At 44.2% G+C, this 26,853-nt stretch overlaps 1 protein-coding gene across 15 annotated transcripts in view; it reads left to right on the top strand.

Moving 5' to 3' along the window:
• The window catches only part of ZNF41 (zinc finger protein 41), a 43,799-nt gene that overhangs the window by 5,267 nt on the left and 11,679 nt on the right, over window positions 1-26,853 (top strand). For 6 of the 15 annotated variants that reach the window (XM_078363148.1, XM_054250875.2, XM_078363150.1 and 3 more), the window contains 2 exons: window positions 14,111-14,366; window positions 25,275-25,396. Coding sequence is in view for 12 of the 15 variants with exons in the window: in XM_054250875.2 (XP_054106850.2) it covers window positions 14,295-14,366; window positions 25,275-25,396 (194 nt within the window). In the remaining 3 variants the exon portion in view is untranslated. The remainder of the gene's footprint in view (window positions 1-14,110; window positions 14,367-25,274; window positions 25,397-26,853) is intronic. The other 9 variants (XM_008989205.5, XM_017968601.4, XM_008989204.6 and 6 more) reach the window with 2 other exon arrangements.

Below are 26,853 nucleotides of genomic sequence, written 5' to 3'. Positions count from 1 at the left end.
TATTTTATTTAGAATTTTTGCCACTATAGAAAGTTTGCTTATAGTTTTCTTGTTTTTGTATATTTAACAAGTGTTGGTATTAAGGTTATGCCAGTTGTTAAAAGAAAATCAGGACATTTCCTTTTTTTTTATGAGACAGAGTCTCACTCTGTCACTAGGCTAGAGTGCCGTGGTGCAATCTCAGCTCCCTGCAACCTCCACCTCCTGAGTAGCTGGAATTACAGGCATGCACTCCCATGCCCAGCTAATTTTTGTATTTTTAGTAGAGATGGGGTTTCACCATGTTGACCAGGATGGTCTCCATCTCTTGACCTCGTGATCCACCCTCCAGCCTCCCAAAGTGTGGGATTACAGGCGTGAGCCACCATGCCCTGCACCATTTTTTAATGTGTTAAAATAGTATAGACATTCTCTGAAGTTCAACTATATACACACTTATAGCTGATGCCTTTTTTTAAACAGCAAATTTTAGGTATATTATTTTCTCTGATTATTGCTCTACAGATTTCTGGTTGGGAGGATTGATTTTGGTAGTTTATGTTTGCTAGGGTCTAAGACTGTGCATGTTTGTGACGTGTGTGTGTGTGTGTGTGTGTGTATACATATGTATATATTTTTTTCCTTTCTCTTTTACCTTGATCGGGTTTCTCATGAATATTTTGTTGTCCTCTTTTAATTTCTTTTTTTTTTTTTGAGACAGGGTCTCCCTCTGACATCCAGGCTGGAGTGCAGTGGTGCCATCTCGGCCCACTGCAGCCTGTACCTCCTGGGCTCAAGCAATCCGGCTAATTTTTGTTGTCATTGTTGTTGTCTGTTTGTTTTTTGAGATGGAGTCATGTTCTGTTGCCCAGGCTGGAGTGCAGTGGTGCAGTCTCAGCTCACTGCAAACTCTTCCTCCCAGGTTCAAGTGATTCTTCCACCTCAGCCTCCCGAGTAGCTAAGATGACAGGCATGCGCCACCATGCCTGGCTAATTTTTATATTCTTAGTAGAGATGGGGTTTCACCATGTTGGCCAGGCTGGTCTGGAACTCCTGACCTCAAGTGATCCGTCCACCTCAGCTTCCCAAAGTGCTGGGATTATAGACGTGAGCCACTGCACCTGGCCTTTTAAAAAATATTTTCTTAGATTGAACACTTAGTTCATTTACCTTTAGCTTTTATTTTTAAACATTAAAAATAATTAGGCCAAAACATTCTTTTTTTCCTCTGTGTCTGTAGACAAAGACAAAATATTCTTTAAATATAGCTTTAGCTGTGCCTCAAAATTTGTTATGAAGTCTAAAATTTTGTTATCAAATCCATTTTCAATCCTGACATGTTTAGAGAATATTTCTTTCTTTTTTTTTGAGATGGAGTCTCGGTCTGTTGCCAGGCTGGAGTGCAGTGGCATGATCTCAGCCCACTGTAGCCTCCACCTCCTGGGTTGAAGCAATTCTCTTGCCTCAGCCTCCCAGATAGCTGGGATTACAGGTGTCTGCCACCACACCCAGGTAATTTTTACGTTTCTAGTAGAGACAGGGTTTCACCATGTTGGCCATGATGGTCTTGATCTCCTGACCTTGTGATCCGCCCACCTTGGCCTCCCAAAGTGCTGGGATTGCAAGCATGAGCCACCATGCCCGACCTAGAGAGTATTTATTAATTGAAATCTGGATTTGGTAGTTTATCTTTTTATTATATACTTATGATTTTACAAGATCATAGTCAATATAGCCTGCCAAGACTCTAATTTTTAAACGTATCAAGATACTTTCTTCAAGTCCAAGTTACATAATTTTTAAAAAATTCTCTACTCTAAGAGAAGAGAGTATATTCATTGGGTAAAGTAATGTGTCTTAAGTCAGGCTTGTTGATTATATTTCTCAAATCTGCTTTACTTAGTTTTGTTTTTTGTTTGTTTACTTGATCCATCATATCATAGAAGACAGACAATAAAATCCCCTGGAACAATTATGATTTTCTTAAACTTTTTATTTTGAAATAGTAATAGATTCATAGGAAGTTACAAACATAGCACAGAGCCCTGTATACCTTCACCCAGTTTTCTCCAATGATTACATCTTACAAAATCATAATACAATATAAAAATGTAGAATTTGACATTGGTACATGGTGTGTACATAATTCTTTTTTGTTTTTTGTGTTTTTTTTCTGAGACGGAGTCTTGCTCTGTCACCCAGGCTGGAGTGCAGTGGTGCATGCAATCTCTGCTCACTGCAACCTCTGCTTTTCAAGTTCAAGTGATTCTCCTGCCTCAGCCTCCCAAGTAGCTGGAATTACAGGCATGCACCACCGCACTTGGCTATTTTTTTTTTTTTTTTGGAGACCAAGTCCTGCTCTGTTGCCCAGGCTGGAGTGCAGTGGCACGATCTTGGCTCACTGTAACCTCCACCTCCTTAGTACAAGCAATTCTGCTTCAGCCTCTCGAGTAGCTGGGACTACAGGTATGCGCCACCACACCTGGCTAATTTTGTATTTTTAGTAGAGATGGGGTTTCACCATGTTGCCCAGGCTGATCTCGAACTCCTGACCTCATGATCCACCGACATCAGCCTCCCAAGGTACTGGGATTACAGGCGTGAGCCACCACACCCAGCCTAGTGTGTGCATAGTTCTTATGTCATTTTGTCATGTGCATAGATTCATGTAACAGCTATCACAATCAAGATACAGAACTACTACCCCTTTATACTCTTTTTTTTTTTTAGACAGGTTCTCACTGTGGTGCCCAGGCTGAAGTACAGTAGCCCCATCATCACTCACTGCAGCCTCGAACTCCTAGGTTCAGGTGAGCCTTGGCCTTCTGAGTAGATGAGACTACAGGTGCATGCCATGGCTACTTTCTAAATTTTTTGTGGAGCTGGGGGTCTCACCATGTTGCCCAGGCTGGTCTTGAACCCCTGATGTCAGGTGATCTGCCCCCCTCAGCCTCCCAAAGTGCTGGAATTACAGGCATGAGCTACCGCGCCCAGCCCAGTGTGTTATCTTTTTGAGGTTGGTTTTTCCCCTCAGCATAATATCCTTGAAAACCATCCAAACTGTTGCTAACAATGATAATTTATTTCTTTTTGTTGCTGAGTAGTATTCCATATTCTAGATTTACCACAGTTTGTTTAGCCATTCATCTGAGGGACATTTTGCTTGTTTGTAGTCTGAGGCTATTACGTATCAAGCTGCGGTGAATAATCTTGTACAGGTTTTTGTGTACACATAAGATTTCCTTTCTCTGGGATGAATGCCCAGAAGTGCAGTTGCTGGATCATGTGATAAGTATTTTAGTTTTTAAAGGAGCTGCCAAACTATTTTCCAGAGTGGCTGTACCACTTTACATTCCTGCTGGCAATGTGTTAGAGATCCAGTTTCTCTGCATCCACCCCAACATTTGGTAAAGACCAAAATTCAAAGAAAGGAAAAGAGTTAAAATGTACCATTTTTAAAAGGCACCAGTTCTAAATGTGTTTATAGCTGAACTTTAAAGAAGATAATATCTATGCCATTGTAACACATAAAAAGAAATTTCCTGAGTTCCTTTTAAAAACTGGCATAACCTTAATAGCAACACTTGTTAAATATAACACAGCAACAATTATGATTTTTTTTATTGTACTTTAGGTTTGGGGTACATGTGCAGATCATGCAGGATTGTTGCATAGGTACACACATGGCAATGTGGTTTAGAGCCTCCATCCCCCCCGTCACCTACGTCTGACATTTCTCCCCATATTATTCCTCCCCACCCCCCGCTGTCCCTCCCTTAGCTCCCCCAACAGACCCCAGTGTGTGATGCTCCCTTCCCTGTGTCCATGTGTTCTCATTGTTCAACACCTGCCTATGAGTGAGAACATGCGGTGTTTGATTTTCTGTTCTTGTGTCAGTTTGCTGACAATGATGGTTTCCAAATTCATCCACGTCCCTACAAAGGACACTAACTCATTATTTTTTATGGCTGCATAGTATTCCATGGTGTATATGTGCCACATTTTCCTTGTCCAGTCTATTTTCAATGGGCATTTGGGTTAGTTCCAGGTCTTTGCTATTGTAAACTGCCACTATGAACATATGTGTGCATATGTCTTTATAATAGAATGATTTATAATCCTTTGGGTATATACTCGGTAATGGGATTGCTGGGTCAAATGGAATTTCTATTTCTAGATCCTTGAAGAAGCGCCACACTGTCTTCTACAATGGTTGAACTAGTTTACACTCCCACCAACAGTGTAAAAGTGTTCCTATTTTTCCACATCCTCTCCAGCATCTGTTGTCTCCAGATTTTTTAGTGATCGCCATTCGAACTGGCGTGAGGTGGTATCTCAATGTGGTTTTGATTTGCATCTCTCTAATGACCAGTGATGATGAGCATTTTTCATATGTTTGTTGACCTCATATGTCTTCTTTTGAAAAGTGTCTGTTCATATCCTTCTCCTACTTTTGGTTGGGTTTGTTTGTTTTTTTCTTTTAAATCTGTTTTAGTTCTTTGTAGATTCTGGATAGTAGCTCTGTCAGATGGGTAGATTGAAAAATTGTTTCCCATTCTGTTGGTCGACAGTTCACTTTAATGATTGTTTCTTTTGCTATACAGAAGCTTTGGAGTTTAATTAGATCCATTTGTCTATTTTGGCTTTTGTTGCCAATGCTTTTGGTGTTATAGTCATGAAGTCCTTGCCTATGCCTATGTCCTGAATGATTTTGCTTAGATTTTCTTCTAGAGTTTTTATGGTGTTAGGTCTTATGTTTAAGTCTTTAATCCATCTGGAGTTAATTTTAGTGTAAGGTGTCAGGAAGGGGTCCAGTTTCTGCTTTCTGCACACTGCTAGCCAGAGTTCCCAACACCATTTATTAAACAGGGAATCCTTTCCCCATTGCTTGTTTTTGTCATGTTTGTCAAAGATCAGATGGTTGTAGATGTGTGGCATTGCCTCCGAGGCCTCTGTTCTGTTTCATTGGTCTATATCTCTGTTTTGGTACCCGTACCATGCTGTTTTGATTACTGTAGCCTTGCAGTATAGTTTGAAGTCAGGTAGCGTGATCCCTCCAGCTTTGTTCTTTTTGCTTAGAATTGACTTGGCTATGCAGGCTCTCTTTCAGTTCCATATGAAGTTTAAGGTGGTTTTTTTCCAGTACTGTGAAGAAGGTCATTGGTAGTTTGATGGGGATAGCATTGAATCTATAAATTACTTTGGGCAGTATGGCTGTTTTCATGATACTGATTCTTCCTAACCATGAGTGTGGAATGTTTTTCCATCTGTTTGTGTCCTCTCTTATTTCCTTGAGCAGTAGTTTCTAGTTCTCCTTGAAGAGGTCCTTTACATTCTTTGTTAGTTGTATTCCTAGGTATTTTATTCTCTTTGTGTCAATTGTGAATGGGAGTTTGCTCATGATTTGGCTCTCTGTTAGTCTGTTATTGGTGTATAGAAATGCTTGTGATTTCTGCACATTGATTTTGTATCCTGAGACTTTGCTGAAGTTGCTTATCAGATTAAGATTTTGGGCTAAGATGATAGGGTCTTCTAAATATACAATCATGTCATCTGCAAATAGAAACAATTTGACTTCCTCTTTTCCTAATTGAATACCCTTTATTTTTTTTTCTTGCCTCATTGCTCTGGCTAGAACTTCCAGTACTATATCAAATAGGAGTGGTGACACAGGGCATCCTTGTTTAGTGCCGGATTTCAAAGGGAATACTTGCAGTTTTTGCCTGCTCAGTATGATATTGGCTGTAGGTTTGTCATAAATAGCTTTTATTATTTTGAGATACGTTATTTTGATACCTAGTTTATTGAGAGTTTTTAGCATAAAGGGCTGTTGAATTTTGTCAAAGACCTCTGCATCAGTTGAGATAATCATGTGGTTTTTGTCTTTGGTTCTGTTTATGTGGTGGATTATGTTTATAGACTTGCGTATGTTGAACCAGCCTTGCATCTCTGGGATGAAACCTACTTGATCGTGATGGATAAGCTTTTCGATGTGCTGTTGCAATTGGTTTGCCAGTATTTTATTGAAGATTTTTGTATTGACATTCATCATGGGTATTGGCCTGAAGTTTTCTTTTTTTGTTGAGTCTCTGCCAGGTTTCGATATCAGGATGATGTTGGTCTCATAAAACGATTTGGGAAGGATTCCCTCCTTTTGGATTGTTTAGAATCATTTCAGAAGGAATGGTACTAGCTCCTTTTTGTACATCTGGTAGAATTCAGCTGTGAACCCATTTGAACCTGGACTTTTTTGGTTGGTAGGCTATTAACTGCTGCCTCAACTTCAGCCGTTGTTATTGGTCTGTTCAAGTTTCAACTTGTTCCTGGTTTAGGCTTGGGAGGGTGCAAGTGTCCAGGAATTTAACCATTTCTTCCAGGCTTACTGGTTTATGTGCATAGAGTTGTTTGTAGTAATCTCTGATTGTAGTTTGTATTTCTGTGGAGTGAGTGGTGATATCCCCTTTTTCATTTTTTATTGCATCTATTTGATTCTTCTCCCTTTTCTTTTTTATTAATCTGACTAGCGGTCTGTTTTGTTGATCTTTTCAAAAAACCAGCTCCTGGATTTATTTATTTTTTTAAATGGATTTTTTGTGTCTCTATCTCCTTCAGTTCTGCTCTGATCTTAGTTATTTCTTGTCTTCCACTAGGTTTTGAGTTTTTTTGATCTTGCTCCTCTAGCTCTTTCAATTTTGATGATAGGGTGTCGATTTTAGATCTTTCCTCGCTTCTCTGGTGGGCATTTATTGCTATAAATTTCCCTCTAGACACTGCTTTAAATGTGTCCCAGAGATTCTGGTATGTTTTGTCTTCATTCTCATTGTTTTCAAAGAACATCTTTATTTCTGCCTTCATTTGTTAATCTGGTGGACATTCAAGAGCCAGTTGTTCAGTTTCCATGAAGTTGTGCGGTTCTGAGTTAGTTTCTTAATTCTGAGTTCTAATTTGACAGTTATGATTTTTAAGACTTCATGTGGTTTGATGCATTTGTGCTGGTTTTATTTGTATGGGTTGAATGATCCTGAAGGTTTATGCCAGTTAGTACTTCTTTGTTTCTTTTATTATTAAAAGATACTCCTGGCTGGGCACAGTGGTTCACGCCTGTAATCCCAGCACTTCGGGAGGCCAAGGCAGGAGGATCACCTGAGGTCATGAGTTCGAGACCAGCCTGGCCAACATGGTGAAAACCTGTCTCTACTAAAAAAAATACAAAAATTAGCCAGGCCTGGTGGCAGGCACCTTTAATCCCAGCTACTCAAGAGGCTGAGGCAGGAGAATCACTTGAATCCAGGAGGCAGAGGTTGCACTGAGCCCAGATTGCGCCATTGCACTCCAGCCTAGAGGACAAGAGCAAGACTTTATCTCAAAAAAAAGATACTCCCCTTTTGATACTCCCCTTTTTTGTTGATCTGTTGATGATTTGGACCTTAATTTCTACTGCAATAATTGTATTTTCAGAGCTCCTTTTATTTTCTTGGCATTTGCCTAGTAAATTGTATAGCTTTTAAATCCTCATTGAAATATAACATAATACAGAAAAGTGCACACATTGTTTATTTATCTTGAGTGAGAGAGAACTGGAGTCTTCCAGTGGCCTGTGTGCTGGCAGATGGGGCAAGGGCTTTTTGGCGCCCATGGATTGGGACATGCCCACACCCAATGGCCTTCCTTGCTGCACTTGAAACATGCCCCCAGAGGTGCACTGCTATCAGGTCTTTTGTGCCCCTGGGTGCCATAGCCAGACTGTTTAGGTGGGCGAATGGCTGCTAGAAGCTGGTATTTAGCACGATCTCTTTGGGCCTTGTCTATTTTACTTTGTTCATCCCTGTTATTGAAGACCTTGAAGGCCAGGTTAGGGAGGTTTAGTTGTGGGGTTTGAGGGCCATTTTTGGCCTTTTTAAGTCTGTGTCAGATGTCTGGAGCAGACTGGGAGATAAAATGAGTGTTAAGAATTGTGCTTTCTTGAGGGCAAGATTAACACGGGTGTATTTTTGGAGGGCCTCCGTAAGGCAGGAAAGAAACTGGGCAGGATTTTTGTTTGCCTTTTGGGAAAATTTTCTGAGTCTTTTAAAATTTACAGCTGTATGGGCAGCTTTGTTAAGGCCTGCCATGAGGCAGGTAATTATGTGATCACGAAACGCCTTGCCGGGATCTGTAGGCTGATATTTCCAGGCCAGTTCCTTTCAGGGGACAGCAGCCACCCGCGAGCCACACTCTTTCCTTCTCTTTGGGGAGGAGAGTAGAGGAGAGGATAATATAGAAATTATGCCAGGTAAGTTCATAAGACTGGGTAACATATTTAAATTCTTTGGTGTAAGTGTCTGGATTGGAGAGGAAGGACAAAAGGCACTTTTCGATTTGGGAGACATCAGAGAGAGAGAAGGGGACGTGAACGTGGACAATGCCTTCCACCTCCGCCACCTCTCAAAAGGAGAGTAAGGGAGCTGGCTCTGGGGGATGTCAGGTCTGAGAGTAGCTGTGGGGCGGAGATGGAGAGGAGTCAGAGTCGGAAGCAGGGGGAATGGAGAGGGGAGGGGACAAGGGGAGAGCTGGAGCTGGATCCTGTTGGAGGCTCAGGGTGCTGGCGGAGAGGAGGGAAGTCAGCTGGGTCGAAAGAGGACGCATCATCTGCCAGGGCCATGGGAGGGATTGACTTGGGTTTTGAGCGGGCAAGGAAGATCTGGAAAGTGGAGCAGGACTGACAGAAGGGGCGGTTGCAGGGGGTAAAGAAAGCCTGAACATAGGGAACCTCAGACCATTTACCATTGTGGTGGCAGAAATTGTCAAGGTCCCTCCTGGAGAATGTTGAAATTGAAAGTACTATTCTCAGGCCATTGAATTGTCTAACTTATATTGGGGCCAGGCTGTATTGCAATAGAGAATTAGATTTTTGGGGCCTGATTTCAGATTCAAGGTCAAGGGTGTCTAGATTCTGGAGGAGACATCCTAAGGGATGTCTTAGATGGAACGGACTGGCCGGACCCCATGGTAAAAGGCCGGAAGAGGATGAGGCTGCCAAGAAGGAAGACAGGAGACGGCATCCTCTGCCCCGTTTCCTTCACCTAAGACAGTGAATTTGGAACGGTCGCTGTCAAATTAGATGTCCCCAAGACGACAGGACTGAGTTCCCTGGGGCCCAAAGGGTGTCCTCAGCCTAGCACTGGGACTTTCAGACAGAAAACAGATGGTTGAGGAACCCAGACGGAGGCAAACCTCTATCCAACTTACTAGCCAGGAGGTGCTGATTTGGATGGAGATAACCACAGTTGGCAATGGAGGTCTGGGGTTTCCCTCCTGGGTCTGGACGGGGGAAGCTAGCTGCAGAGGCAGGGAAAGGGAAAGAGAAAGGGCAGCAAGCATCTACTCCCATCTCAGGTTTCAGCACCAAAATGTGAGGTTGACCGAAAAGATGGAGAGGCAGATGCCGGGTCAGGTTTAGCAAGTTTATTTTAACCTGCCAGGCTGGCTGCCTCACCACAGGCAGTGAAGACAGCAGCCTGACTTACAGACTATGAGGGATATATAGGGAGTTTGCAGGTAGCCGGGTACTATTCTAAGAAAAACCACATCTTGGTTCTCAGGGGCTGACATTCTCCTTAATTGGGTCAGCATCCTGGTTTCAAGAGCCAGGTGCAACCACATCCTGGAACCTAGGTGCCCTATTTATAAGGCTTGAGGCTGTTTTCGTTAGGAGCTTGGCTTAGCAGGGGAGAACAGGGAGGGGGTCTATGCGCTTGCCTTGCTGTGACCCTAGCAAGCACAACTTGTCTATCCATTCTGATGTTGATGAGCATTTACATAATTTTTAGTTTTGAATAAAGCTACCGTGAACATTATCCTATCTTTTTTTTTTTTTTTTTTTTTTGAGGAGTCTCACTCTGTTGCCAAGGCTGGAGTGCAGTGGCATGATCTCGGCTCACCATAACCTCTTACTCCTGGGTTCAAGGGATTCTCCTGCCTCAGCCTCCCAAGTAGCTGGGACTACAGTACATGCCATCATGCCTGGCTAATTTTTGTATTTTTAGTAGAGATGGGGTTTCACTATGTTGGCTAGGCTGGTCTCGAACTCTTGACCACTCCACCCATCTTGTCCTCCCTAAGTGCTGGGATTACACATGTGAGCCACCATGCCTGGCCTCTATCATATCTTTTAGCAAACATATATTTGTATTTATCTTGAGTGAGAGAGAACTGGAGTCAAATAGCAGGGTCATAGAATATGCATGTATTCACCATTAATGGGTACTACCAAACAGTTTCCCAAAGTGTATGTACTAGCTTATGCTCCTAACAAGCAATCTACGAGTTTTGGCTGCTTCACATCCTTGCCCACTCTTGTTTATTTTCTATCTTTTTCATTTGGCCATTTCGGGTGGGATTATCTTATTGTAGATATGGAGGATTATGTTGAGGATTATGTTATTGTAGTTTAACTTCTATTTCCTTGCCAACTGGTGAAGTTGAGCATCTTTTTATAAGCTTATTTATTATTTGGATATTTCTTTGTGAAATGCCTGTTCCTTTTGCTCTTTTTCTATGGCTGTTATTGATTTCTAGACATTCTTGATATATTTGAGATATTAATCATTTGTCAAATATAGGTATTACAGTTACCTTCTCCCACTAGGATTTGCCTTTGTATTTTTAATTTTATCTTCTGATAAACACAAGTCCTTAATTTTAATATAGTCCAATTTAGGTATCCTTTACCAGATATCAGGACTTAATATGAAGCACATTTAATTAAGACTATAACACTGGTCCAAGAATAGACAAATAAACCAATGGAAATACAGAGTTCAGGAATGGACCCCCACATATATGGTCACAAGGAGACACTACAGAGCAGTAGAGAAAGGGTAGTCTTCTTTTTTTCTTTTGGAGACAAAGTCTCACTCTATCCTCCCAGGCTGGAGTACAGTGGCAAGATCTCAGCTCACTGCAACCTCCACATCCTGGGTTCAAGCAATTCTCCTGCCTCAGCCTCCTGAGTAGCTGGGATTACAGGCGACTGCCACAACACCTGGCTAATTTTTGTATTTTTAGTAGAGACAGGGTTTTGTCATGTTAGCCAGGCTGATCTTGAACTCCTAAACTCAGGTGATCTGCCCACCTTGGTCTCCCAAAGTGCTGGGATTACCGATGTGAGCCGCTGGTCCCAGCCATGGGTAGGCTTTTCAATAAATGGTGCTGGATCATCTTGCTTCCATATGAAAGAAATGGATCTTGACTCCAACACATATTACATGCTAAAATCCTTCCCAGGTGGGCTGTGTTTCTAAATGTGAAAGCTAAAACAGTAAAACTTTTACATGACCCTGAGGTAGGCGAAGGTTTCCTAACAAGACATAATGTATGCCAACCATAAAGGAAAGAATGATCGATCAATGATATGGTGTGTTTCTATCAGGTGCTTCATTTCACATCTTCATCATTTTGTTGTAGATGTGTGGCAACTGTATTTTGTTTTTTAGCCCAGTCCCATAATTTTTGTCATTTATAGCAGAATTCAACTCATTTCAATTTCTTTGCATTATAACATACTTGATTTTATGCCTCCTATTATTTTCTCCTATATTTTTTGTCTGCTATTTATTTTAGTTGATTAATATTTCTTTTCTTTCACTTTTCCTGTTTTTGGTTGCATAGTCATGTTTCTTTTCTTTAATTTTCTTTCTTTTTTTTTTTTTGAGACAGTGTCTCACTCTGTCCCCCCAGGCTGGAGTGCAGTGGCGAGATCTCAGCTCACTGCAACCGCCTCCCAGGTTCAAGCGATTATCATGCATTAGCCTCCTGAGTAGCTGGGATTACAGGCATCTACCACCATGCCTGGCTAATTTTTATATTTTTAGTAGAGATAGGGTTTCACCACGTTGGCCAGGCTGCTGTCAAACTCCTGACCTCAGGTGATCCACCTGCGTCGGTCTCCCAAAGTGCTGAGATTACAGGTGTGAGCCACTGTGCCCAGCCAGCCATGTTTCTCTTAATCCCCTTTTAGGTTTTTATTATTTTTTAATTTTGATTGTTTGGAATTTCGATTATTTTTTAATCAATTTCTGCTAGTAGTTGCCTTTACCTTCCTGACAAATATGATTGTTTATATTTTCTGTATTATTAAATCCAAATAATATTGTACCAATATCTACCCATGGAGATTTATAATTTGCCTTCTCATTTCACTCAGTAAATTTTCTCAGGGAATTTTTGTTTGTTTGTTTGTTTGTTTGAGATGGAGTCTCACTCTGTCTCCCAGGCTGGAGTGCAGTGGCGCAATCTTGGCTCACTGCAACCTCCGCCTCCCAGGTTCAAGCGATTTTCCTGCCTCAGCCTCCTGAGTAGCTGGGACTACAGGTGCGTGACACCACGCCCAGCTATTTTTTTGTATTTTTAGTAGAGACGGAGTTTCACTATATTAGTCAGGATGGTCTCAATCTCCTGACCTCGTGATCCACCCACCTCAGCCTCCCAAAGTGCTGGAATTATAGACTTGAGCCACTGTGCCTGGCCAGCAAATTTTTAAATTTCCACATAGTAATACTAACAGCCTTATTTAGTACAAATGCCCAATTACATTGTTTTTCTTTATGCAGATATAATTATATGTCAATTGCAAGAATCCTATCTCAAAACTGCTTTCCTCCTATTTTGAGGTTTCTGTGTCTGTTCCGTTTACCATTGTTTAGACTGTTCCCTTGAGTGTTCTCCTGAGATTGGAATATTGGCATAAAATGCTAGAAATGCTTTTATGTCTAAAGTTGTCTTTCTTTTGTTCTGACAAAAGAATGGTATCTAGCTAGGGTGGGTTTAGAATTCTTGGATCTGAACCCTTCTCTGTCAGTAATTTTTAGAGTTTTCTTCTAATATGGCTTCTGTTGCTGCAAATAAATTAGTGCCATTGTGATCTTTTATTCTTGTAAATAACATGTTGGTTCTTCCTGGAAGTGCTGGAAATGTAGGTATCTGAGGTCATCGATTCAGCCCATGAGAGTTTATTGATTGGGGTGCTAAAGTGGTGAGTGATTGCAACTCTAGGATTCACAAGGAATTACAGGTCAGTTTTGGGGGGGCCTGTAGCAGTCCTGGATTGGGACCTGTGGACATTGGTTATTGCAGTACTATATGAGTTGCTGTGTGATGGACTGGAACTTCTGTTACTGAAGGTTTTATGGGAGTCATTGATCTATTGACAGTGTGCTGCCTGGGTTGGTGATAATTTGAGGAGCCTGTGGAAACCCATTGATGGCACCATTTGGGACACAGTTTTTGTCAAGCAGTGTGGGCTACAGGGATTTATAGGGATTTAGGAGCCTCTGCAGACCTGTTGGTTTTCGGGGCCTGATGGGAATTGCAGAGGAGATGGGACAAGTTTAAGTTTTCATCTTTGACAGAAGAGGGTGGGCTCTTTCCTTTGCACAGAATGTACACTGAATTACACAGAAGCTCAGTTTATGCTCAAGTGACATGGTCACCCCTCAGCAAGGGCACTTTGAAGATAGCAGGAACCATAGTGTTCATTGTGATTCTGCCATGTATAGAGTACCAGATGGCCCAGTAGTTAAGAAAGTGTATTTAGGAGCCAGGCATACGTGGGTTTGAATCCCTGCTCTTCCCCCTAATCTGAGTGATCTTGGGGCAAATTTCTTAATATTTCTGACCAGCTCTATCTGATGGCAAAGGGTATTAGTAATAGCAGTAATGCCTAGTTCACAGATGAGTGTGAAAATTAAATGAGGTACCTAATAAAACATGCCTTGCACCTTGTAATAATAGCACTATTTAATGAGTTGAGCATGTTCCGGGTACCAGGTAGGTGTGTGTAGAAGCATCATTTCATTTAATTCTAACAACCCTATGACTTAGGTATTTTCATCCTTTTTAAGATGAAGAAACTTCACGTAAAGTGACTTCCCCAGATTCTAGCTAGAACATAGAAGAGCTTGAATACAAACCCTCATTGATTTTATACCAGATCTTGTGAATTTTCCACATGTTTTGCTTTAATACTTGGTGTGGGTTTTACTGAACTTTTCTCTTCCACAGCATCCAGCACAGTGAATGGCCCCCTGGGTACCCCCAGAAACCATTTGTGGGTGAACGTGTAGTGATGACCATGTGGACACTGTCTTTCCAGGGTTTCTTGGAACCTCTGCAGAGTCTGGAGGCTCCTCAGTGGAAACTGCAGTATATTCCTTCTGACCCCTGCTCGCCTCACCCCAGCAGCTCCGGTTGAGTCCACAGATGCCAGCTTGGCTTCCAGCTTGGGGAAGAGTTGGGTTGTCAGCAGGAGAGCCTGAAGACTGAGGCCCAGCGTGAACATGGCAGCTAATAGGGACTCTTCCCCATGGTCCCTGGCCCTGGCTACAGAGGGACGTGGAAGCTCATATGAGGTGAGGAGGGGGAGGACCCCCGGAGGCAAGAATTCATTCAGTGAGGACATACCCTGACCTGTCAAAAGGGCCTAAGGGCAGGAGCAGGGGAATCAGAGGAAGCGGCAGATGCCAGACCTGCTGCGCTGGAGACAGATAGGGTCCTCCCTCTGAGAGTGAGCACCTCTTGGCTGATGTGGCCACATCTAGAGCCCTGCATGTTTCAGTGGCCAGTGTAATGTGGCTGATTACACTGGAGGAGAGGTAGGTTGTGGAAGGTGAACCCCACAGCCTAGGGAGTGGGGACAGCTCCCTATAGGGTATTTGAGGGCGAGGTCCAGGTGGAAGTGGCCACCCATCCATTGCCAGTGAGATTCCATCCCCCACCCCAGCACCAACCCTTCCCTCTCCATTGGCTCTTTACAGACATCAGCTTATTCCCACCAGAGCCCCTTCCCCCAGGTCTCTGGGGATCTGGCAAGTTCTCCTCCATCCTGATTTAAGTAGAGAAAAATCCTTTTTCTTTGGAACTTAGAGATGGCAGGGTAGTAGGGCCACTACAGTCTCTACCTCTCCCTCCTCCTTTCAAAGATGAATAAAATGGCTGGCACGGTGGCTTACACCTGTAATTCCAGCACTTTGGGTGGCTGAGTCAGGTGGATTGCTTGAGGTCAGGAGTTCAAGACTAGCCTGATTAACATGGCAAAACCCCGTCTCTACTAAAAATACAAAAAGTTAGCCCAGCATGGTGGTGCATGCCTGTAGTGCCAGCTACTCGGGAGGCTGAGGAAGGAGAATTGCTTGAACTCAGGAGGTGGAGGTTGCAGTGAGCCAAGATCACGCCACTGCACTCCAGCCTGGGTGACAGAGTGAAACTCCGTCTCAAAAAAAAAGAAAGATGAATAAAATGGCCCCAGAAGCCATGTGACTTGCCCAGGCCTCTCAGGTTGGTGGTGACAGCACTAGACTAGAGCCAGCTCTCCTGACTGTGTCTTCCACCCTCGCTGCACCACAGCTGAGATCAAGTCTCCCGTTCAGAGTTCCTGTTGAGATCAGAGTTCCCATTGAAATTCTGTAAGCCTGGGAGAACGATGAGCGAGCCAGGCCCTGGCTGACAGCTCCCTCCTTTCAGACCTGCCTGTGGATGCTGTTGGCTCTGGAAGGGTTCATCATCTCAGGGGCTCAGGGTCATGCGGTTATTAGGATAATATTAAAGTTTTAAATATTTTTTTGTCATTTTATTAACTTCATAATAAAATATTAGAACATATAGGTTAACAAATAGAAGAGACTAAAAAATTACTTGTAATTCCAACATTACCCAAAGTTAACCAGTGTTAACATTTAGCTGTATTTCCTTTCAGTTGTTTTTTCCTTTGTATGTGTGTGTGTGCATATGTGTGAGTATATGTGTGGGGCCTGAGTGTGCATCCATACTGTAGACATACACATATATAGCTCAAGTTTTAAAACAGAATCATACTATTTGGTTACCTCATTTTTAACTGGGCAGTTTAACATAATTTGCTAGGCAGCAAATAGTTTGCTTTATACACTTATGATGTCCACAATTTAGTCAGTTCACTATTTTTGAAATTTTATGTATTTATTTTAATGTTTTTTCTCTGAGGCAGTCTCCCTCTGTTGCCCAGGCTAGAGTGCAGTGATGCAGTCTCGGTTCACTGCAGCCTCAACCTCCTGAGCTCAGGTAATCCTCCCACCTTAGCCTTCCAAGTAGCTGGGACTACAGGCACATGCCACCATGCCCGGCTTATCTCAAACTCCTGGGCCCAAGTGATCTTCCTGCCTTGGCCTCCCAAAGTGCTGGGATTACAGGCATGAGTCACCATCATGCCCTGCAAATTTTATTTTTAATTGACAAATAATAAATGTATATATTTATGGGGTACAATGTAGTGTTTTGATATTTGTACACATTGTAGAATATTTAAAGCAACCTAGTTAACATATGCATTACCTCACAGACTTCTCATTTCTTTGGTGATGTGAGCATTTAAAATCTACTCTCTTTGCAATTTTGAAATAACATTACATCATTATTAACTATAGTCACCAAACTGCAATAGATCTCAAAAACTTATTCCCTCTAACAAAAACTTTGTATACTTTGACCAATGTCTTCCTGTCCCCCAACAACCAGTCCACTAATAATGTGCATTTAGGGTATTTCAGGTTTTCTTTTTTTTTTTTGGAGACAGAGTCTTACTCTGTCGCCTAGGCTGGAGTGCAGTGGCATGATTTTGGCTCACTGCAACCTCTGCCTCCCAGGTTCAAGCGATTCTCCTGCCTCATACTCTTGAGTAGTTGAGACTACAGGCACATGCTGCCATGCCCGGCTAATTTTTTTTGTATTTTAGTAGAGACCATGTTACCCAGGCTGGACTCGAACTCCTGAGCTCAGGCAATCCACCTGCCTCAGCCTCCCAAAGTGCTAGGATTACAGGCATGAGCCACTGCACCCGGCCTGTTTTTTGTTTTTTTAAATGAGACAAAGTTTTACTCTTGTTGCCCAGGCTGGAGTGCAATGGCACAATCTCAGCTCACTGCAACCTCCACCTCCCGGGTTCAAGCGATTCTCCTGCTTCGGCCTCCCAAGTAGCTGGGATTGCAGATATGTGCCACCATGCCTGGCTAATTTTGTATTTTTAGGAGAGACGGGGTTTTTCCATGTTGGTCAGGCTGGTCTCAAACTCCCAACTTCAGGCCTGCCTTAGCCTCCCAAAGTGCTGGGATTACAGGCAGGAGCCACCGCAGTTGGTGCACCCGGCCTATTTCGGGTTTTCTATTGTGATTAAAACTGCTATGATAAAATTCCTACCTTTAAATCTTTCTGCCAGCCGAGCATGATGGCTCATGTGTGTAATCCCAGCACTTTGGGAGGCCAAGGTGGGCAGATCACTTGAGCTCAGGAGGTTGAGACCAGCCTGGGCGACATAGTAAGACCCCATCGCAACAAAAATACAAAAATTAGCTGGGTGTGGTGGTGTCCACCTGTAGTCCCACCTACTCAGGAGGCTGAGGTGGAAGGATCACTTGAGCCCAGGAGTTTGAGGCTACAGTGAGCCGAGATCACACCACTGCACTCCAGCCTGGGTGACAGAAAGAGACCGTATCTCAAAATAAGTAAGTAAATAAATATTTCTGCCAAGTCATTGAAATTATATTTTTGAATCAAAGGTATGGGGCTTTAAAGGATAAATGAATCAGTGCTCGACAGTAGTACACTTCCACCTTGTCTAAGCTCTGCTCGGTCATATCAGTCACGGACCCACAGGTTAGGGCCATGACAGTGTGGTCCTCCCCACTCCTGCGGGTGGCCTCTTGCCCAACCAGTAGTGGGGATTTCTAGAGGAATGATTCTGAGCTCTGCAAGGTGCATTTCTCCATTCATCTCTTCCTTCCCAACCACAGATCTCTGACCCATCTCAAGAAGAGATGGAAATGACCAAGACCCTGGGGGAAATATATATTTCATTAAACATCAGGGAGTAGGGTATAGGCAGAGATACCAAGGAACCAATAAAAATGTCCCCAGCGGTTGATGAGCAGCCAGTTGTACCAAGAAACAGTGGCTGAAGATGGCGAAGATGCAGAGGGGTCCATAAGGAAAGAGGGCTCAGGGGAGCCACAAGGGAATAAGGAACAGAGACCGTGGTGCACTTACAGGAGATGGAGAATAACCAAGGGGTCCAGGGTACAGGTGAAAGAACAATAAAATAAAAAGTACATGAGTCAGATGCTGGGTAGCATCTGAGAAACAGCACCAAGAAACAGTTGCTGAGGCTGGAGAAGTAGTGATCCTTCTCAGGAAAGAGCCTTCCTCAGGGAAGAGCTGAGGGTTAAAGAACAGTGAGAAGGATCATGAAATAGGAGGCGGTACCAGGAAATAGAGGAACCAGATAGCAGCCAGATGGAGCAGTCAGTCAGTATCCAGAGGGGTGAGGAAGCAGAAGAATCAGATAAAATGGAAAAGGCAAACATATCCGAGGAACTGGGTATGAGCCTGAGGGATAAGAAAATTCCCGAAGAACCAGAAAGCAGTTACTTGGTTTAGAAGAGAACTTGAGGGTGAAGGCGAAAGACAGATACCAGGGAACAAGAAACGGGAAATACGACCCAGAGAATGGATTGCAGCCAGAGGGACCAAGAGACAATTGCTGAGGCTGTAGACTGGGCAGAGGAATCCTGGAAGGGACAGAGCCCACGGAACCGGTGGAAAGATGAGAGAAGAGCCTCTGAAGCTGCGGAATGGCCTAGAGTACTGGGGAACACCTGGAGCAAGGAACGGTCACTGAGGCTGGGGTCAGCCAGAGGGAGCAGTCAAAATACGCTTAGGGCTGAGGGTCCACCAAAGGCCCCAGGAAGTAACCAGAGGAACTAGGGGAGAGGTCAAGTGAGCATTAAACTTATATCTGGTGTGGGGTAGCAGCCTGAATGATGAGGGGCCAGCTAGAGAGACTAGAGGAGAGCCAGAAGGAATAGTATAATAAAGCGAGGTAATAGCCCGAGGGCCCGTGCAGTAGTTACTGGGGTGAAGTTACAGTTGGAGAGGCTGCAAAACAGCCAGAGTTCCCAGGACCATCCTGGTTTGCCTGTGACTGAGAGGACATGGGACTTGCAGTGCTAAAACAGGAACATTCCTGGGCAAACTGAGACACTTGGTCACCGTACCCAGGAAGCAACCAGTGGAACCTGCCAATAGTCAGACATAATTTGAGTAATGGAGAGAGTGGAAATACAGAATCCAGCTGTGGCATAGAACACGCAGTAGTGCACTTTAGTGGGTAAAGGCATAAGCTAAGGAGCCAGCTAGTTAGGTACTACTCAAAGAGTGGTCCATGGACCAGATGCATGAGCATTACAGGAGAGCACAATAGAAATGAATTCAATGGCCAGGCTCGGTGGCTCGCACCTGTAATCCCAACACTTTGGGAAGCTGAAGTGGGAAGATCGTTTGAGGTCAGGAATTGAAGAGCAGCCTGGGCAACATGGCAAAATCCCGTCTAAAAAAAAAATAGCTGGGTAGGATGGTACTGAGGTGGGAAGGTCATCTGAGCCTGGGAGGTGGAGGCTGCAGTGAGCTGTGATCGTACCACTGCACTCCAGCCTGGGTGACAGAGTGATGCCCTGTCTCAAAGAAAAAGGAAGGGAGGAAGAAGAGAAAGAGAATGGAAAGAAAGAAACGTACTCAAGGAGCTGTCCAAGGACAGGGAAGAATCAGGAGACTAGAGATTAGTCAGGAGAATCCAACAGCAGTCAGTCTGTGTGAGCCAGGAACAGCTGGAGGGAACAGGAAAGGCCATTAGGGACCAGGAAACAGTCAGATGGACTAGCACACAATCAGAATGGTGCCACAGAACAAGGATCAGCTGGAGGGACAACAAAGGGAGCACAGGACAGTCAGAACAGGAAACAAGGCATGAATAGTTAGAGGGATCCAGGTAGAGTCAAAGAAAGCAATAAAAGAAAGGGGGACACTTAAAAGGACAAGAGACATGAGGGAATAGGAAACAGGGACCAAGGAAAAGTCAGAGGGAACAAGGACCAGCAGAGGGAGCAGGGACAGATCAGGGCAGACAGAAAACAGCTGTCCAGGGAGCAGCCAGGGGAGGCGGGGAAAGCCACAGGCAGGGAAGAGCAGGGCCACAGAGAACAGTCCTGGGGGACGGGAAACACTCAGATGGACAGGGAGGAGTAAAAGTAAAATTTAAAAATTATCTGGACGTGGTGGGGTACACATGTCGTCTCAGCTATTTGGGAGGCTGAGGCAGGAAGGATCCCTTGAGCCCAGGAGTTTCAGGCTGCAGTGAGCCATGATTGCACCACTGCACTCCAGCCTGGGCAACAGAGCAAGACCCTGTCTCAAAAAAGTAAAAAAAGAAAATATCCTTCATATTTTTTCACAAAGACCAAAGTCTCATGAGACAGAAACACCCACGGACACAAGTTACATGGAGCAGGCTTATTACTTACAGGTAGGCAGGCAGGGCAGGAGAAGCCTAGGATTCATTGCAAGCTGGTCCCCCAAGGCTCAGGAAAGCTGCTTGGTGCAGATGGAGTCTCATCTGTGGATGCCCCACTTGTACCACAGATGAGGAATCCCAGAAAGCAGCCCACCTTGGGTTTTATACCCTAGGACAACCCAACGTGCACCCAATGCTTGGGGCTAAAGCACTGGACATCCAGTTTCCAGGAGAGCCCCCGGCTGTCTCTCCTGTTTGAGCCAGTCCCTCCACAGCTCAGGACGTTCCATTTCCAGCACTTTCTACAGTTATTCTTGAGAACTGCAAGCAAGAAAGAGGGGACAACTGAGTTGGTCCAAGGCCACCCAGAAAATTATTCTGCAAAGACCAGGGCACCCCCAGCCCAGGGTGAGCCTGCATAGCAGCTGGGTCCATGGCCCCAGGCTCGCTTCCAGCCATGCTTCTAAGTGCCCTGCAAGCCCTTCTGCTAGGCCTGGGGCAGAGTGGAAGGGCAAGATCACACCAGGAGATGACAAGTGTCCTGAGGCAGGAGTGAGAACAGCCCTGAAGCAGGAGGCCTGAGCCCCCAGCCAGCAGCAGGGTGGGACAGAGCAGGTGGCTAAGGTATCAGGGACAGAATGGGCAGTTGGCAGCCAGTTCTGGCAGCAGAGTATACCCCCAGGGGTGAGGGTGTAGGATGTGCTGGGGCTGAGATGACCCTGAATAGAGACATTGCTGTGTGACTAGCTGAAGAGCCATGAGGGACTGGGATGGAGGTCCTTACTTAGGATGAGGAAGTCCTTGTAGGAGTCCTTGTGGTGGCAGGGACAGATGCCATCCTCCATGAGGGAAACTGCCCAGAAAATGACACCTTTTCATATGTGGCAGATGAGGCTGGAATCTGGGCATGCCTGTGTTATCAGCTTTGTACCCAAATCTCTCCAGAGCCCTCTTTCACCACCCTACACATTCCTTCCCAGCCATAGTGGAATCCAAAGCTTCTATTTTGGTCAGGGAAGGGACCAAACAGGGACATCTCTGGGCAGTGTACCTTGTCTGTATTTCTCTTGCATCTGTCAATGCTGGTATAAGGCCTGAAATAGTCTTTGTGCATGTGGCATTGTGAATGTGACCTTTGTGACTTCCAGGGAGGGAGAGACAGGTGAGGGTGTTCCTTTGTCCACCAGCTCCCAGCACATATAATAAAAGTGCTGTGGCTCATGCCTGTAATCCCAACTACTTAAGAGGCAAGAGGATCGCTTGAGCCCAGGAGGTTGAGGCCAGCCTGGGCAACATTGTGAGACACCCCTCCCACCACCATCTCTACAAAAAAGTAAAAATAAAATTTAAAAATTAGGTGGGCATGCTGGTATACACCTGTAGTTGCAGCTACTCAGGAGGCTGAGGTGGGAAGGATACCTTGAGCCCAGGAGTTTGAGGCTTCAGTAAGCTGTGACTGCACCACTGCATTCCAGCCTAGGCAACAGAGCAAGACCCTGTCTCAAAAAAGTAAAAAAAGAGGTCAGGCGCAGTGACTCAAATCTGTAATCCCAGAACTTTGGGAGGCTGAGGTGGGCAGATCACCTGAGGCCAGGAGTTCAAGATGAGGCTGACCAACATGGTAAAATCCCATCTCTATTAAAAATACAAAATTAGCCAGACATGGTGGCAGGCGCCAGTAATCCCAGCTACTCAGGAGGCTGAGGCATGAGAATCACTTGAACTGGGGAGGCAGAGGTTGCAGCGAGCCAAGATCGTGCCACTGCATTCCAACCTGAGTGACAGTGAGACTCTGTCTCAAAAAAAAAAGAAAAAATATATCCTGGCCAGGCACGGTGGCTCAAGCCTGTAATTCCAGCACTTTGCAAGGCCAAAACGGATGGATCACCTGAGGTCAGGAGTTCAAGACCAGCCTGGCCAACATGGTGAAACCCCATCTCTACTAAAATATACAAAAATTAGCCGGGCACCTGTAATCCCAGCTACTCAGGAGGCTGAGTCAGGAGAATCACTTGAACCCAGGAGGTGGAGGTTGCAGTGAGCCAAGATCGTGCCACTGCACTCCAGCCTGGGCAACAGAGTAAGACCCTGTCTCAAAAAAAAAAGAAAAGAAAATATCCTTAATTTTTTTTTACAAAGACAGTAGATATTGTACATTTATTGAATGCTGATGTTTTTAATCACTGTTTTTAAACCCTTGTGTCATGAAATATTATACATATTTTGAGCAACGCTGCTGTAAATATTCTTTTTTTTTTTTGAGACGGAGTTTCGCTCTTGTTTCCCAGGCTGGAGTGCAATGGCGCGATCTCGGCTCACCGCAACCTCCGCCTCCTGGGTTCAGGCAATTCTCCTGCCTCAGCCTCCTGAGTAGCTGGGATTACAGGCACCCGCCACCATGCCCAGCTAATTTTTTGTATTTTTAGTAGAGACGAGGTTTCACCATGTTGACCAGGATGGTCTCGATCTCTTGACCTCGTGATCCACCCACCTCAGCCTCCCAAAGTGCTGGGATTATAGGCTTGAGCCACCGCGCCCGGCCAAATATTCTTGAATGCACCTCCTGTTGTCCATGTGTACATATTCCACGTGGGCATAGATGTTTCCTGCAATTCCCACCTCCTCCATCAGCAATACGAGAGTTCTCCCTGAACCACATTCTCTTCAACACTTGGTATTATCAGTCTTTTTCACTTAAGATTATCTAGGGGTTGTGTAGTGGTATCCATTGTGGTTTTCATTTGTATTCTCTGATTACTAAGGAGGTTAAACCTTTTTTTAAAAAATATGTTTATTAAAGCCTTGGATTTCCTCTTTTGTAAAATGAATGCTTCACCCATTTTTCTACTAGGTGGTCTCTTCTTTTCTTGTTGATTTGTACAAGTTCTTTACATGTACTAGCTCTGAGTCCTTTGTTGGTAATGTGAGTTGGAGATATCTTCTCCTACTCTGTGGCTTTCCCTTTGTTCTCTTTTAATGCTGTCTTTTAAATGAACAGTAGTTCTATGCTTTGTTGTAGACAGACTTATCAATCTTCATGGTTCATGTTTGAGAACTATTTTCCTAATCCAAAGTCATGAATGAAGATAGCCATCTGTATTATCTTCTAAAGGCTTTAGAGTTTTTGCTTTTCACTTTTAAGTCTGTAATACATCTGGAATTCATATATATTTATTGAGATGGGATCTCATTCTGTTGCCCAGACTGGAATACAGTGGCACAGACATAGTTCACTGCAGCCTCCACCTTCCAAGCTCAAGAGATCTTCCCGCCTCAGCCTCCTGAGTATCTGAGACCACAGTCATATGCCACCCTACTCAGCTAATTTTTATATGTGTGCTATATGTTTTATTTTTTTGTAGAGACAGGGTCTCGCCATGTTGCCCAGGCTGCTTTCAAACCTGGACTCTAGCAATCCTCCTGCCTCAGCCTCCCAAAGTGCTGGGATTACAGACATGAGCCACCACACCTGACCTTGGAATTGATTTTTTTTTTTTTGAGACAGAGTCTCACTCTTGTTGCCCAGGCTGGAGTGCAATAGCGTGATCTCGACTCACTGCAACTTCTGCCTCCCAGGTTCAAGAGATTTGTTGTTGTTTTGGCATGTGATATGAAGTAGAGCTCAGATTTTATTTTGTTCTTTTCTATACACAACTGCCTTGGCACCTTTTCTTCTTCTTTTTTTTTTTTGAAATAGGGTCTTGCTCTGTCACCCAGGGTGGAGTGCAATGGCACAATCACGGCTCACTGCAGCCTCAGCTTCCTGGGCTCAAGTGATTCTCCCACCACAGCCTCCTGAGTAGCTGGGACTACAGGCACATGCAACCATGTCTGGCTAAATTTTTGTGTGTTTTATAGAGATGGGGTTTTGCCATGTTGTCCAGGCTGCTCTCAAACTCCTGAGCTCAAGCGATCCACCCACCTTAGCCTCCCAAAGTGCTGGGGTTACAGGTGTGAGCCTCTGCACCTGGGCCCTGGCAACATTTGTTAAAAATATTTTTCCTCACTATCTGCTTGGATACATTTGGCATAAATCAGATGACTGTATATGTGGGTCTGTGTCTGTACTCTCTACTCTTATTTTTTTTGGAGATGGAGTTTTACTCTGTCACCCAAGCTGGAGTGCAATGACCCAGTCTCAGCTCACTGCAACCTCTGCCTCAGCCTCCCAAGTAGCTGGGACTACAGTCACGTGCCACCAGGCCCAGCTAATTTTTGTATTTTTAGTAGAGACAGGATTTCGCCATGTTGGCCAGGCTGGTCATGAACGCCTGACCTCAGGCGATCTACCTGCCTTGCCCTCCCAAAGTGCTGGGATTACAGGCATGAGCCACCATACCCAGCCTGTAGTCTGTACTCCATTGCAATGGATTATTTGTGTATCCTAGCACCAGGGCAACAATATCTTAAATTTCCATTGCTTTGTAAGTCTTGAGATCTTGTAAAGCATGTCCTCCCACATTGCTTTTACTATTCAAGAGCATTTTGGCAGGCCAGGCGCAGTGGCTCATGCCTTCAATCCCAGTGCATTGGGAGGCTGAGGTGGGAGTATCACTTGAGGCCAGGAGTTCTAGACCAGGCTAGGCAACATAGGGAGACCCCATCTCTACAAAATTGAAAAAAAAAAACCAAAGCCAGATATGGTGGCATATGCCTGTGGTTGAGGCTGCAGTGAGCTGCGATTACGCCACTGCACCCTAGCCTGGGTGACAAAGTGAGACCATGTCTCAGGAAACAAGATAAAAAATAATTTTTTTAATAAAAAGTTGTCTTGGGTATTCCTGGCCATTTGTGCTACTTCCACAGAAATTTTAGAATTGGTTTGTCAAATTTTACAAAAATCCTGTTATGATTTTAATTGGGATGGCATTGAATTTACTGATTTCTTCTTTTTAAAGGCTTTTTTTCTTGGGCTTTATTCTTTTTTTTTTTTTTTTTTTTTGAGACAGAGTCTTGCTCTGTCATGCAGGGTGGAGTGCAGTGGTGCAATCTCAGCTCAGTGCAACCTGTGTCTCCCGGGTTCAAGCGATTCTCCTGCTTCAGCCTCCTGAGTAGCTGGGATTACAGGCATGTACCCTTACACCCTAATTTTCGTATTTTTAGTAGAGACAGGGGTCTCTACCCCCATCAGGATGTTGGTCAGGATGATTTCGAACTCCTGACCTCATGATTCACCCACCTCGGCCTATCAAAGTGCTGGGTTTACAGACGTGAGCCATCGTGCCCGGCCTCTATTTTATTTTTATAATGTCTTTATTTGGATGCTTAATGCATGGAATTTTAAACTTTATTCTTTTGTAGTATGAGCACTGAAGACCCTAATTTCCACTTTAGTTACTGTTTCTTAACCCTATAACTTCTTACACGTACTGATTACATTGATGTTTAGTATATCTTCTTAGATGATCAGTTATTTTGAACTGTAGTTTTAAACTTTAAAATGATGATTTCTGAAAAGTTTCCTCTTATTACTGACTTCTGACTTAAATACACTTGGTTTAGAGATGGTCTGTAAGATGGTTTCTGTATCTTCTCTATCCGTGTGCCCTTCCTGGGCCGTCTCATCTGTTTCGCAGCTCTGTATGAGAACTCCCAAGTCTTACCTCTATTCTAGTCCAACAACCTATTGTATAACTCCCTGCATGTTTTACCACATTAATTTCAACATGGACAAAATGTAACATTATGTTTTATTCTCTTCCCCACGCCCTTCCTAATCTATTAGCCCCTCTCAATATATAGCACCACCATGATCTGCATGGTTGTACAAAGGTGATAACTGATAATTGCCCTAGAATTCTTTATTTTTCTCACCCCCATAATTCAGCCTCTTTAAAACACAGTATCAACACCTTATTTTTGTTTCTTTGTTCATTTTGAGACGGAGTCTCACTCTGTCACCCAGGCTGGAGTGCAGTGGTGCGATCTCGGCTCACTGCAACCTCCACATCCTGAGTTCAAGCAATTCTCCTGCCTCAGCCTCCCGAGTACCTGGGATACAGTGGCCCACCATGCCCAGCTAATTTTTGTATTTTTGGTAGAGATGGAGGTTTCTCCATGTTGACCAGGCTGGTCTCAAACTCTTGACCTCAGGTGATCTGCCTGCCTCGACCTCCCAAAGTGCTGAGATTACAGGAGTGAGCCAACCCCCGGCCAACACATTCTTTTACTTGCCCATGACAACTACTACCTTAAGTCCAGTTTGTCTTATTCTCTCATATAAATTCTGTAGAGCATCTCCAGACTGATCTGGACTCACCCATTTCAAACATTCCTTGTGATGTATCTTTTTTTTTTTTTGAGACAGAGTGTTACTCTATCACCCAGGCTGGAGTGCAGTGGCGCAATTTTGGTTCAGTGCAACCTCTGTCTCCTGGGTTCAAGCAGTTCTCCTGTCTCAGCCTCTTGAGTAGCTGGGATTACAGGCACAGGCCACTGTGCCCAGCTAACTTGTATTTTTAGTAGAGATAGGGCTTCACCATATTAGTCAGGCTGGTCTCGAATTCCTGACCTCAGGTGATCCA

Source organism: Callithrix jacchus, chromosome X, assembly GCF_049354715.1.
Source record: "Callithrix jacchus isolate 240 chromosome X, calJac240_pri, whole genome shotgun sequence".
In the NCBI taxonomy this organism is placed as follows: domain Eukaryota; kingdom Metazoa; phylum Chordata; class Mammalia; order Primates; family Cebidae; genus Callithrix; species Callithrix jacchus.
Note: the sequence above shows the minus strand (reverse complement) of the source record. Positions and strands in the feature narration are given on the sequence as shown.